Source organism: Dicentrarchus labrax, unplaced genomic scaffold (assembly GCF_905237075.1).
Source record: "Dicentrarchus labrax unplaced genomic scaffold, dlabrax2021, whole genome shotgun sequence".
NCBI lineage: Eukaryota > Metazoa > Chordata > Actinopteri > Moronidae > Dicentrarchus > Dicentrarchus labrax.
The window spans coordinates 24,663,680-24,676,453 of NW_026136704.1; the positions used below are offsets into that span (position 1 = coordinate 24,663,680).

Consider the following 12,774-nt stretch of genomic DNA (forward strand, 5'->3'; position numbering starts at 1 on the left):
GCCATAAGCTAATGCTGTTTGTTGGGCCTTGACATGGAAAAGTTTGAGAACTCCTGGAGTACAGTGAAGGCCTCAAAGCTAAACACTGACACCTGCTGGGACACTGCGGTTATTGCAGTAAACAACCTGTGCTGTTTGGGAATGTGCTGCCCTGTGTTCTGCCTCTCAGGTTGCCCTTCCTACCTAGGTTGAGCATCAGTCCCTCCTCTTTCTTTAAGATTGGCACACTCAAACTCTTCCGTGGCTCTTGGCTGCGTTCAGTTTCCCTTCTTTCCTGTTTTCTGTCTTTTCTCCTACAAATACGCAACTTGATCAGAATCAGAAATATTTAATAATAATATATTTAATAAGGAAATGCTAATAAATGGAAGCAGGAGACGTAACAGCATGTCACACACACGCACACACACACACACACACACATATACACATACATAAATAAATGTGAGATTGTATACTATATACAAACACTGAGAGAAGTTCATACATATTTGTTAAAAATATAGATGATAACACAAAAAAGTTGCAAGAATAACGTCCATCAATTGTGGTCCTTTAACCTATTGAACCTTCAAAATAAATGTTCCACTTAATCCAAGGTTGTTGTAATATTAAAAACTTAAAAAGTAGGATAATTTTCTCAACCCATGAAGGGGGTTTCAAGGAACAACAAGGGGCAAGCCAAAATCTCAAGGCACACCTGTATTCTTATAATATCATGTTTAATATAGCCTCTATAACACATGTTTACACTCGTCTCATTTTAAACTTTTATAATCTTTCATTTACTAATGCCCACCATAATCTGACAAACAACCAGCTCTCGTGAAATACATATTAACAAAAGGAATTTAAGAATTAATTAGAAGCTTGTAACTTTAAAATAGCATTGAAGCGGCAACACACGTATTTAAACCGGAAATTAAAAATGAGGTAATGGAACAACAAAGTGCGTAGACAGTACTGATATTGGTAAATTAAAAATGAATCTATAACTTTTTGTATAGCTTTACAGTGACATGTAACTGAGTTATGTAATCAGGATACAGGAAGTGTAATCCATTACAGTTACAGACAAACTACATCACCAGATTCAGCATTATTTAGAAGGATAACAAGAAAAATGTTTCCGTTTCCATTTTCTTTTCAAGGTTACATTGTTCTGTTGTCTCATACAATAAACATGCATCAGTATTTCTATTCTCTTGTCTTTGGTGTAGAGGTAATCCAAAAGTAACAGAAAGTAATCAAATTACGTTACTTTAATATTCTGATAACATTTTGTAAACAGGTAATTAGTAACTATATCAATTCCATATTTTAAAGTAACCCTCCCAACCCTGGTAGTAACTACATCTGTAATATATCATGCCATCATAAAGTTGTATAAAATAACAATGCTCAAATAAAGAACTAGTATTTACAAGTAGTATTTAAATTAACATGTGACAAGCGGAGCAGCCAATAGGAGCAAGGGTTGAGCTGTGAGGCGGAAGCGAGCTGCTCCTGTGAGTCCAGACTCAGGGCGCGTCACTCCCCGTCCACCCCTCCGTCACTGCTGACATCATCTTCCTACCAGTGACTGCTGTTATCAAGATGGCGCTGCGGCCAGGATCTGGGGGAGGCAGCAGGTATTTTAGCCTTTTTAAATAATAAAAATAAAAAAAACAACTCCTTCGCTATGAATGAAAAGAGTTTTGTGAAACATCCGCTTAGCATCAGCGCTTCAATCGCACAGGAAAGACCCGGAGAGACAGCGATAGAGGCCGGTGTTGTTGTCCGGGAGACGGGATGAGATGGCCGGTTGTCAGGTGTCACAAGCTAACGTTAGCTGGCTGGTTTGTGCTGTAAGAATAACGCCACAGTGGTCATATATGGACACACACTACGGGCAGTGTCGTCTGTAATCGGTGTTGTGTCTCTCCAGCGATGTAAGTTGGTGTTTGTTGTAAAGAAAGGCGCTCTCTTGTTCTCTTGTGGTATTTTTTTTTTTTTTGGACAAGAGCTAGCACCTGTGCAGAGAGGCCTGGTTTGGTCTGTTAACTGTTTCTTTCTGATGGTGGTCTGGTGGTCTTCTGGTGGTGTTTGGCATCATGTTGGTACACTGTTGAGTATTTAGGAAAGTGAAGCAGGTTTGAAGTAAATATCTCCCCCCCAAAAAAACCCCAAAACTCCTTAATATTAATATTTTTACTCTTCTAAACTCACCAGCTGCAAATGTTTAATATGTGTCAGCTCAGTCAGACTGCTCTGCTTTGTGTTTAAGGAATAATTCTTTACTGAATCACACAGTAAACCCTGTCACACACGCATACCCAGCATCTCTAACCAGTATGCAATGTATAAATATATGTACATGTTTAGCAGGTGTACAGGTATCTTATTAGAGCAGTGTGGTAGTCTGCAGAGGAGATGAAAAGGCCAGACTCATGATTATTTCATAAGTTGAACTCGAGCAGCTTGAATAATGAAATAGGCTCTTGGTTAGCCAGGTGATACTGATCTGACAGGTGAAACCAGAGCCCTCATGACTGTAGATGAGTGTGGGTAGTAGGAAAAAACAGATGTAATGTGAAGACCTGGCTTATAATTCACAGTTATTGACTTGTGTTGTAATGTATATGTGTTTACTTGTGTTGTGCGCACTTGATGCCAGTATGTAGGGTGTCAGTCCCTTTTTCTTAATAACGCCACAGTGATTCATTGTGACAGGAATGTGCCAGTACTTCTCATCCACAAAAGTCTAAATACTTTTAGCCTGGTGCATCTGTACCGTGTTCAAATCTTTTCCCATGCCAAATATAGTGCCAGTGAATGTAGGGATTAAGTTCTGGATAGTTTCAGTGTTGTGTGTTTATCTGGCAAAACCGGATAATACAGCTATATAAATGTGTCAGGTGTGCCAGAGAGGGAAACCAGGAGGTGGAGCAGTAGTGCAGCTTACGAAATCTATTTGACAGCTGAAGCACCTTTGTCTGTGTTTTGGAGTAAATGTATCAATTAATATATATATATAAGTATATTATAAGTATAAGTTGCAGTGACTGTATTTCCCTCATGGAGACTGTGACAGAGATGCATGACATCGATCCTATTAGGTGATGATGGCTCCATGCAGGTTTCTTTGTCTTCAACAGGCCATGTGATTACACCATTTGTCAGGCATTTGACCTCATGAGTGTCAGATGATGTCTTATTGTGATAACTTATTTGCCAAGAGTGTGTTGTTATGGGCTGTGTTTTGTACCTGTTGACATTTCCAAGTTGGAAATATAATCTGCTCATTATCGGTTTTGGAGTTCTGGAGAACATGTGGAATGTGTTTAATTTGATTTATGACAGCTGGAGTTGAATTTATGTCAGGGTGCAGTGTTTATAGTTTAATTAGTTTGTCTTTGCCATGTTAGTGAATGATAGCAGGACAAGGGGCCTTTGGGACCTGGGCCAAATTAATAAAGGGGGTTCTTGACTGGCTCCCTGGGTTGATTCTGGCCACACAAGGATTGACAGGATCCAGATCACATATTGTGTGGTGTTTAGGGCTGCAAGTAGCTGTAATAATTCACTATTAATTCCTATCAATTATATTTAAATTAATCTTTATTAGTGAACGTCTGTAGATTGTTTTCTTGATTAACTGTTTTGTCTTTAAAGCGTCAAAAAAGTGAAAAATGCTCATCACAATTTCTCAAAACTCAGAAAGACGTTCAAGTTGCTTGTTTTGTTCAACCAACAGTTCAAAACCCAAGGACATTTCATTTACTTTAATAAATGACAAAGAAATATAGCAAATTCTTTCACAACTTCTATCACTGTAGTCTGTATTTTCAAATTTATGGAAAAAAATAATTTCCTTCTGTTGTCCTCTGGTTGCTTTGCTTCAACTTTCAGTAATTTACAGAGCTTCCTGATGGACAGAATTGTTGTTAGCAGTTACTTTGCTACTTTAGCTGTAAACTATAGCTGTTAGGTAAATACTGTACAGGTAATGAGCTAACAGTAGCCGTGCTGTTGGGTAGTGGACCGCACAATAGAGATTTTGTGTCTTCTTCTGTCCCTCAGGTGAAAAGATGTTATTTAACTGTGTCAGTAACAACAGAGAAATGGATCCTAAGGTCAGACTTGTCGTGTTTCTCTTTAGATTAAAAAAAAAAAAACAAAACACAAAAAAAGAGGCTTTAATATTCTCTTTAACTTCATTTGTTGACAAGCTAAATCTTGGTAACTGCAATTTGTCCCAAAACTCCCACTCAAAACCACATAATAAGTCTCCTTTAAATCAACTACTCAGTTAATCGACTAATCGTTTCAGCTCTCTGATAGCGCTGCTTTATTTGATACTTGAACTGCTGAGAAATTCAGTTCAGTGACCATCAGTAACTTTATTATATAACCTCTCAGTCTGTGTTTCTCAGTGATTTTATGTCTGCATATTCCACAATAGGAGCAGCTTCTGAACAAGCTAAAATAGGTTTTAGTTTTAGCCTCTTCAGTGATAATGACATTGACTGAAACTCCCGACCCTGCCGTCTATCTCCCAGCTTTCAAAACAGTTTGATGATAACTGTTGGATGATTACAGGCCTTTTTACAAGGCGCTGGCCTTCCCTCCGTCCACAGCTGCTATTACTGCTTATCTCCTTCTATGTTAATCTGCCCAACCATGACCTGTTATTTGCTGCAGGATGGTGGGCAGCAGTGCTTAGTGCTCCTATAAAAGCCCTTTTAAGCTGCAAATCTTACAGGGAGCAGATGTGAGAGTCTGAAACCCTCCAAGTCGAGCATCATCACTCAAGGTAACACCCAGTTGTGTTATATCAGTACTCTGTGCAGCTTCTTCTTATATTTGATTTTAGATTAAATGTTTTTAAATTATGATTTGGCAAAACAAATTAAATCAATATTTAATTTAAACTGGTATGTAAACCACTGAATGTAGGTTTTTATATAATCTTCATTCAGTATATATGAAGCTGCCATCATATATCAGACATAATTATTCATTAATCACCAACAGGGTGCCAGATTTTACCAGATGGCTAGTTTTTATCTGCAGACCCAGGGCATGGGGAAATTAAGGGAAGACAAATTACACAATATAACACAATATAATCACATGGTGCATCAAAGCCTCATTCTGTGGTGGCATTAGTGCACTGTCCTTTATCAGGGAGCGTTTTCACTGAAAACAATGCTGTTGAGAGCTTTGAGACCAGAACAGACCTTTTTTCGCTTATTGTGACAATTTACGGACTATCGATTAATCAAAAAATACTCTAAAGGGTTAATTGATAATGAAAATAATTGTTAGTTGCACTTTTGTGTAGAGTTTTCAACACAAAAATACACATTTTCTTTGTAACGATGAATAACTTGAGTACATTTTGCATGAGAAAGTCAAACTGAAGTCAAAATTATTCCTTATTTGCCACAGGGAGTTGGTAATTGCATTGGCAAATGCTTGAACTGTGTTAAAATGAGTTCCCTGCCTCCCTTTTGATAGCACAGTTGTGTCTGTGCTAAAGCTGTCAGTATGTTAATGTCACTCACCCATTGGATTAGTTAGATGCTGTTAGATGCTCAAATTTAGCTTTGAGTCAGTCAGGGAAGCAGTTCCTCTGTTTGTCTCTGCATCATCAGTCCCAGCCTGAAGAACTGAGTTGTAATAAGTTATCTGACAAATAGCTGAAGGCCTGTGTGGGTTGGCTCTGGTGAGGAGAGACTTGGCCGACTTGTAGGCTTCCTCTGATTATTTCTTAAAGGCCTGTTTCTCAGCAAAGACCCAGTGACAAAGTCCAAGTCGCCTGTGGAAACTAAACTGTGCCAAGTTCCCTGCTTCTTGACTCTAATGTTAAAATTTAAACAGAAATTTAACTTGAATCTGGTCTGTGGGAATAAGCTGAAACTACTTTTAGTTTGCAGAACACAAGGCTCATTGCGAGGCTCGTTCTGTAACTGCTGCTTTTTGCTTATCAATGAGTGCATCTTCTTTACATCCTTTCTTTACCTGGTGTTTTGAAATTGAATTCAGATGTGGTCTGACTCTAAAACAAATTATTATGAGTAGCAAACATTGCTTTTATTTCAAATTCCTACAGATCCTCTTAATCATTTGCTGACAACAATTATAGGCCAGGCAGGCATTTACATTTTATTTAACAATGTGTAAACAGCACAAATATCAACAATCACTGGGTAGAAATTCAGGTATTTTATTATAGCTGAACACACTGATGGCTGTCATGTTACAAAGGCTTCTTAAACTGGTCACATGCTACTTATACAAAAGGTGTGTGATGGTGGTAGTGATGGCTTCGTACTTGGCATTGTTCAAGGCTGCCGGGTTCATGATGCTGTTTCTGTGTTTCACATTATGAGCTCACAAAGAAAAGTCAAAGCTGACCTAAAGTGTTATTATCTGTGTTTCTTTACTTTAACTATTGTTTGAGTCTCATTACCTGCATTTCTTCTCTTTTTTTTCCCCCTTTAGTTTTATGTATCCTGTTGGAGGGGGTCTGGGACCTCCACAAGGTGAGTCACTCTACTGTCAACATTACTGTTACAACTTTTAATTTAAAATATTTGACCAGTTTCATTATCAGAAGGTTTTCTTTCTCTGACAGTGACAGGATAAAGCGTTTTTAAGGGGACCCATTGAGAATAAAAACTGTAAAAACTTTGCGATGCAATCCACTAAAATGTCTTGATGTTTCTACACATTGTGTCGACTTCTTTCAATTTTAAATGAAACAAGACAATGAAAAATGGACTCCCAAGCAAGTAAATACATGTTAACTTTTCATAAATTTAGATTCTGATAACAACTCACGCTTTCACTGATCACACACAAAGGCAGATAAAGTTGTCGGGAAGTACTGGGTTCACTTATTAAAGATAAAGAATAGATGTCTAAACTCCAGCTAGATTGTTTCTGCTTTGTGTCTAATTAGTCTTTCCTGTTAATAATTGGTTCATAAGTCATTAGGCTGAAGTAAGTAGCAGCAAGGATTTCGCACACTGTAGCTCCATACCTTTTGTTACCCTTTGCCCAGAGTAGTGCATTGTGGGCCTCAGATGTACCATCATTCAGCTGTGTGCTTGTCATATTTAGGCTGTTGACTTTGCAGTAACACTCCTGATAAACCATCCGCACACCACTGGGACAAGTGTCTCTCAGGGGTCATTACATGCTCCCATTAGCCATGTCATTTTAGACAAAGTAGATTGTTTGCAGCCTCCTAAACAAGCCACTTATTCAGCCCGGTTGAGCCCTAACATGGTGAATCATCTGGAGGCTGCAGTTGGAGCTGGCTGCTCAGCTCTGGCTGTCAGCTCACACAGCATCTGTGAAAACAAACAGACGCTTTTCCATTTTTTTCCCCCCTCCTCTCTCCTCTTGTTTTGCTCCAGGCTGTCACAGTAGTCACCAGAAAAACAGATTTGGTTGTTGCTGAACTTGTGTCTTTTTCCAGCTGTCCAGAAAATTGATTTGCAATACTGAATCATGTCCAGACTCTGGGGGCTTTTTTTTTTTTTATCCAAACTCCAGACTTAAGTTTTCCTCAATGCACTTTAAATTGAGCTTAGTGTCATGATTCAAATAATAATTGAACACACTATTCTATGTCATGTCTTCAGTACATTGTAACAGTGTTTGTGTGTGTTTCTGCAGGCATGGTACCCATGCAGCAACAGCAGCAGCAGCAACAGCAGGGCTTCCCTATGGTCCCTGTCATGCAGCCAAACATGCAGGGCATGATGGGAATGAACTTTGGGGGGCAGATGCCCCCGGGAGCCATGCCTATGCAGGTGAGCTTTTGTGTCTGCACTGGGTTTAATGTTTGGCAGATACACCCCACAGTTTTTATTTGTTCTCTTGATTCTGTTTGTTTTTTGAATTGAAATAGATCCCTTAGTGATTTTGTCATCAGCCTTTGTAATATTTTTTAACAAAACTTACTAATGTGGGTTTCCATTTATGAATACAGAATAGTAAAACAGTATGAAACCGTATTGATTTAACTGATTTCATTCAAGTGGAGGCCTGGGTCCTCTTAACCCTGCTTGCTTCCAAATCAGTCTAATCACAAACTGTTTTAAAAGGCAGCACATTAACAGGAATTTATTGCAGCCTGGTGATTTTTCACAAGACTCAAGTCCATTAACATTATTCTGAATTGCGTTGCTATCCCTTGGTGTGATTATTTCCTATCAAGTGAAAGGAGTGTGGCAGTAAGAGTGCTAATGAGATTTCTGAATCTGCTGTTTGAATGTTTTTTGTGTGTGTCTGACAGGGTGGGATGGCTATTGGGATGCAGACCCCTGGGATGCAGTTCTTGGGTCAGCCGCAGTTTATGGGTATGAGACCTGCTGGACCCCAGTACACTGCTGACATGCAGAAACAAATGGCTGAGGAGCACCAGTAAGACATCTTTACACTAATATCACTAAATTTTTGTGTTTGTTTGTGTGTAAACGTGAATTCTCACATCTGCATGTGTACAATATAGCCAGCTGAGTAAAGCACAGCACAACATAGTCTCGCAATATCAGACAGTCTGAGATCTCAACGCCTACTGGTTGTCTGGGGATTTCTAAATGCAAAGTAGTTGCTTCAACGGCCACAAACAAACGTACACAGCATACTTCAAGGACATGCCTTTACCATTACCTGAGACAACATTCTTCCTCCATTCTCCTCCTTAATGAAACAAACTGGAGAATATAGCTTTGTAACAAGGAGAAAACACTGAAATTGGATGTCCAAAGCAGCATAATATGGTACAACGGTGTTTACAAGGATATGACTTCTGCATGTCATTGGTCCGGAAATTCAGGATTTTTTAAAACTCTATAATTGTTTCTACCCAGTTTTAGCAAAGAAAGCTGAGAAAAAGTCCTCAATCTCTATTGAAAGAAGCGTTTAGAAACTGGCTTGTGAGTCTACATAACACCCACCATCAACAGAGTACGGTTAGGTGTGGTCTGCTGTAATTGAGAGCACACCTAACTGATGTATTGTAGCTCTGTAGTACCACGATGCATCACTGCTGCACTGGGTGTGGAAGAAGCTTGTTGTCACCAGCAGTTTACAGGGCAGGCCAGAGTTAAGTTTAAAGGACTGAATCACATTCCCATCGGCTGTACTAAAATGGCTAAACTAAGATTGTGACCATCAGCATGTTAGGATTGTGACTTTAAACCTCTTCGCCTTTAGCTCAAAGCCGCCCAGAGCCGCTAACATGGCTGAATACTCTCAGTCTTGTTAAGTTGCCTCCTCCCTTGGAGCTAAAACTTTACTAAGACACTGAATCACTTTGAGTTCCAGCGCTGCTGCTCCTGGGTTACCACTGATTTGATAACTTTATGGTCCCTCATTTATGGCCCTTTTTCCATTCCAAGATTATATGGTTCCCCTTTCTCTTTAAAAAAAAAAAAAAATCTTCTTTTCAGGGTGATTTCTTTTCATGTATCTATTCCTGATCCATTGTATCTATATATTGCACCATGTCTTTGTTTTAAATGTTTATGATTTGAGGGAGTCCTGGTGGTTTGTGGCTTTTAGATGCTGACCAAGTAATAGCATTGTTCCCGGTTCAAGTCCGGCCCTTTGTTGCATGTCACCCTATCACTATATCCTTTATTGTCAGCTCTCAATCGTCTACTATCTGATAAAGGCTACAATGCTGATACTTGATACTATAGTATGTGATGTGTAATAGCTTGAATGGCTACAGCTGGTTAAATGAAACCCTTGTATTATTTACAACTTATGAAATGCCAGATTTGTAAAGTCTGCCTTTTCGAAATGGCAGTTTTATACTTTTTGCGATTTATAATTTTCATAATTATCTCCAAATGTATATATCCAGCATTTCATTAACACAAATTGATATATACACACTTGCTGGAAAAAACACACACGTTTTCAAGCAGGGGTGATAATTACTAAGTTAAAGCCACTACATGGAACTTTAATTTTGTTGTTATTCTTCCGCCCCCTGTGGACAAAAGTGGTATTGTTTCTACGGCTTTGTTTCATTCATTTCAAGGGGAATCTGACCAAATTCAAGCCAGTATTATTAAATATATAAAATATTCTTGCTGATGGTCTCATTTGTTTATGTATCGGTAGGCATCAGTATTAAATTGAGACGGTTTCATACCCAGTTGAAAACTCCTTGTAGTATGTTTAAATGGAATAGAAGTAATTATTTTATTGATGTGCCCCATTATTGGGAAGCAGTAGGACCCACTGACTTTTGGAAAGCCTCAGTTTTTCCATTTTCTGCTCCATTTATTTATGCAATAATGAAACTGCGCACACTTTTTGCTCTAAATGTTACTAATGCTTAATCCCCCCTCAAACTTTCTTCTTTTGAGTTTTTATTTATTTATTTACTTTTGGCATTTTCATCTCTGTATTCTAAAATGTATTAATTGGAATAAGTAGTGTGTTACCAATAAAACTAATCCAAATGTTTTGCCCTGTTCCCAACTTATTTAAGAATATTGTTTACTTAGCTCTCCATATAATCTTCTTGCCCTTTAGAAAACGTCTGGAGCAGCAGCAGAAGATGCTGGATGAGGACAGAAAAAGAAGACAATTTGAGGAGCAGAAACAGAAGCTGAGGCTGCTCAGCAGTGTCAAACCCAAGGTGAGTCTCTCTTTTCACATCTTGTTTATTTTACTTTTTTCTGGCATGTCCACTGCTCACCTTTGTAACCCTCTGGGCTCTTGATACTCTGTTGTTCTGTACTCAGACAGGAGAAAAGAGCCGTGACGATGCCCTGGAGGCAATCAAAGGCAACCTGGATGGCTTCAGCAGAGACGCAAAGATGCACCCGACTCCATCATCACAGACCAAGAAGCCAGGTACCTTCACCTCATCACTTTTAGATGTAATCCCTGGGGTTTTTCCTGTTGTGCCTTTCCATCAGCAGATCTGCCCTCTGAAGCTCCGTCTCAGAATAAGAGCTGGATTAGAAGTGGGTCGGCATGATGGCTGCCCAGCTGGCAGCCAAAATTTGGATTTTCTGTCTGGGAACATAATAAGCAACACAGATTGTTAAACACATTTGATTTACCACGTTATTTTTCTGTTTCTCTCTTCATCTGTTCACCTATCAGTATTGTTTTTTAGTGGTGTCTTAATTTTTATATCTCTCTTTAATATAGCATCTCTTTATGAACCTCAATGTTCACGTTCTAAACTTTTTCCAATGTCTTGGAACTATAGATTTCCCTCGCTTAACTTATTCCTGTGCATTTCATGAAATTGTAGATATGCACATAAAAAAACCTTGCCTGAAGTAAGGTTTTACAGCAGAAGTTCCCAATCTTGTGAGACCTTTAAACGGAAGCAGCGTCTACTAGCAGCATCTACTAGCAGCTCCTTGTCACAAATGTTGTACATCTGAGTCGTGAACAGTTTCACCAAAGATGGTTTTCACCTTTAAACTTGACAAATTCTTTAATTTGAATAATTACTAGCGACTAGACAAGCTAAAACTGCTAAAACTGGAAAAAAAGGAACATAAATTTATGTTCATCAATCATCTAGAGTCTCCTCAGATTTCTGATTGTGATCCCTTTCTTTAGACTCATATTCTAATGTTGATGTTTTAAAAGTTGATGATCAGTAGCTCAGTTAAATTTAATTTTATAAAATTTAAATATTAATTAAATGTCAAGACATTTTGGTTGAATTTGCAGTTCTACAGTTGCTTGTCTTGCACAAAATAGTCGTATCTCACTCTTGCATTGTGCAGCTCTTAATTCATTCTCCATTGTAGTGTGTGTCACGTGTTGTGCCATCATCATTATTTCTTCATTTTTGCAGACTCATCGCCATCACTCCCGTCTGTCACCACTCACTCCCTCCCCCCAGCCTTGTCCGAGGACAATGACGAGTTTAGTGACTTTCAAGGGCCTTTAGAAGCCCCCGCCTGCTTCCCCCCGCCCTCCTCCTCCACTTCCTCCACCTTCGGCCTCTCCTCTCAGACCCAGCCTTCATCCTCTGCCCCCAAGACAGGTTTCTCTGAGGACGATGACGAGTTTAGTGACTTCGTTCAGGGTCCTGTAAATGCTTTCCCTTCCTCCAACCTCAACCTCTCCTCTCAGGCCCAAGTCCAACCTTCATCCCCTTCCTTGAGGGCAGGTCTGTCCTCTTCTTCCCCCTCCTTTCCTCAGTCCCTCCCTCCGTCTGTGTCCATCCCCACTGTCACCCAGCACTCTGCTGCCAACACCAGCTCCCAATCTACATTTCAAGGTAACTCTTCTTTTGCTTTGTTGACACCTCCCCTCTCGTCATCCTAATTTATACCCGAGCATTTACACTTTGAATGAATCTGGAGGATTTTATTTACATTTTTTTAGCTTGTAGTGCTCTGTTGCTAATGCTGAATATTTTCACGGGTACGTCTGGATTTTGGTTTGGTTTTGGCCTGTGTTGCAGTGTGAGAGCATGCAGCCAGCACAGCAGATGGCCTGGCCTCATTACCTAAACCTTTAAAGCTACCAGACACCACAAACTGGGCAAACACGGATGCAGAATAAATAAGAAACCCTACTTGCTTCATCATTAAAAATAAATAATGTTTCACAGTAGGATTTAACCATATTGTAGCTCAATCCACCATTGATACTGAAACCGTTTATGGTTTGTGCACTGATAGAGGACTGTCACTCTCATGTGTCATCTGCCGTCTAATCTCTCAGATGAGCAGCTGCTCTGTGACAGCTCTCGGCCTCTTGTCTATGAATGACAGGACA

The 12,774-nt window shown here is 39.4% G+C and overlaps 1 protein-coding gene across 10 annotated transcripts in view; it reads left to right on the top strand.

The window, feature by feature from the left end:
• The first annotated feature begins 1,548 nt into the window (after positions 1 to 1,548).
• synrg (synergin, gamma) overlaps positions 1,549 to 12,774 on the top strand; it is a 37,098-nt gene continuing 25,872 nt past the window's right edge. For 7 of the 10 annotated variants that reach the window (XM_051398768.1, XM_051398770.1, XM_051398771.1 and 4 more), the window contains exons 1-7: positions 1,549 to 1,631; positions 6,490 to 6,530; positions 7,672 to 7,808; positions 8,294 to 8,421; positions 10,552 to 10,657; positions 10,764 to 10,875; positions 11,843 to 12,271. In XM_051398768.1, coding sequence (XP_051254728.1) covers positions 1,597 to 1,631; positions 6,490 to 6,530; positions 7,672 to 7,808; positions 8,294 to 8,421; positions 10,552 to 10,657; positions 10,764 to 10,875; positions 11,843 to 12,271 — 988 coding nt within the window. In that variant the 5' untranslated portion in view covers positions 1,549 to 1,596. The remainder of the gene's footprint in view (positions 1,632 to 6,489; positions 6,531 to 7,671; positions 7,809 to 8,293; positions 8,422 to 10,551; positions 10,658 to 10,763; positions 10,876 to 11,842; positions 12,272 to 12,774) is intronic. The other 3 variants (XM_051398774.1, XM_051398775.1, XM_051398778.1) reach the window with 1 other exon arrangement.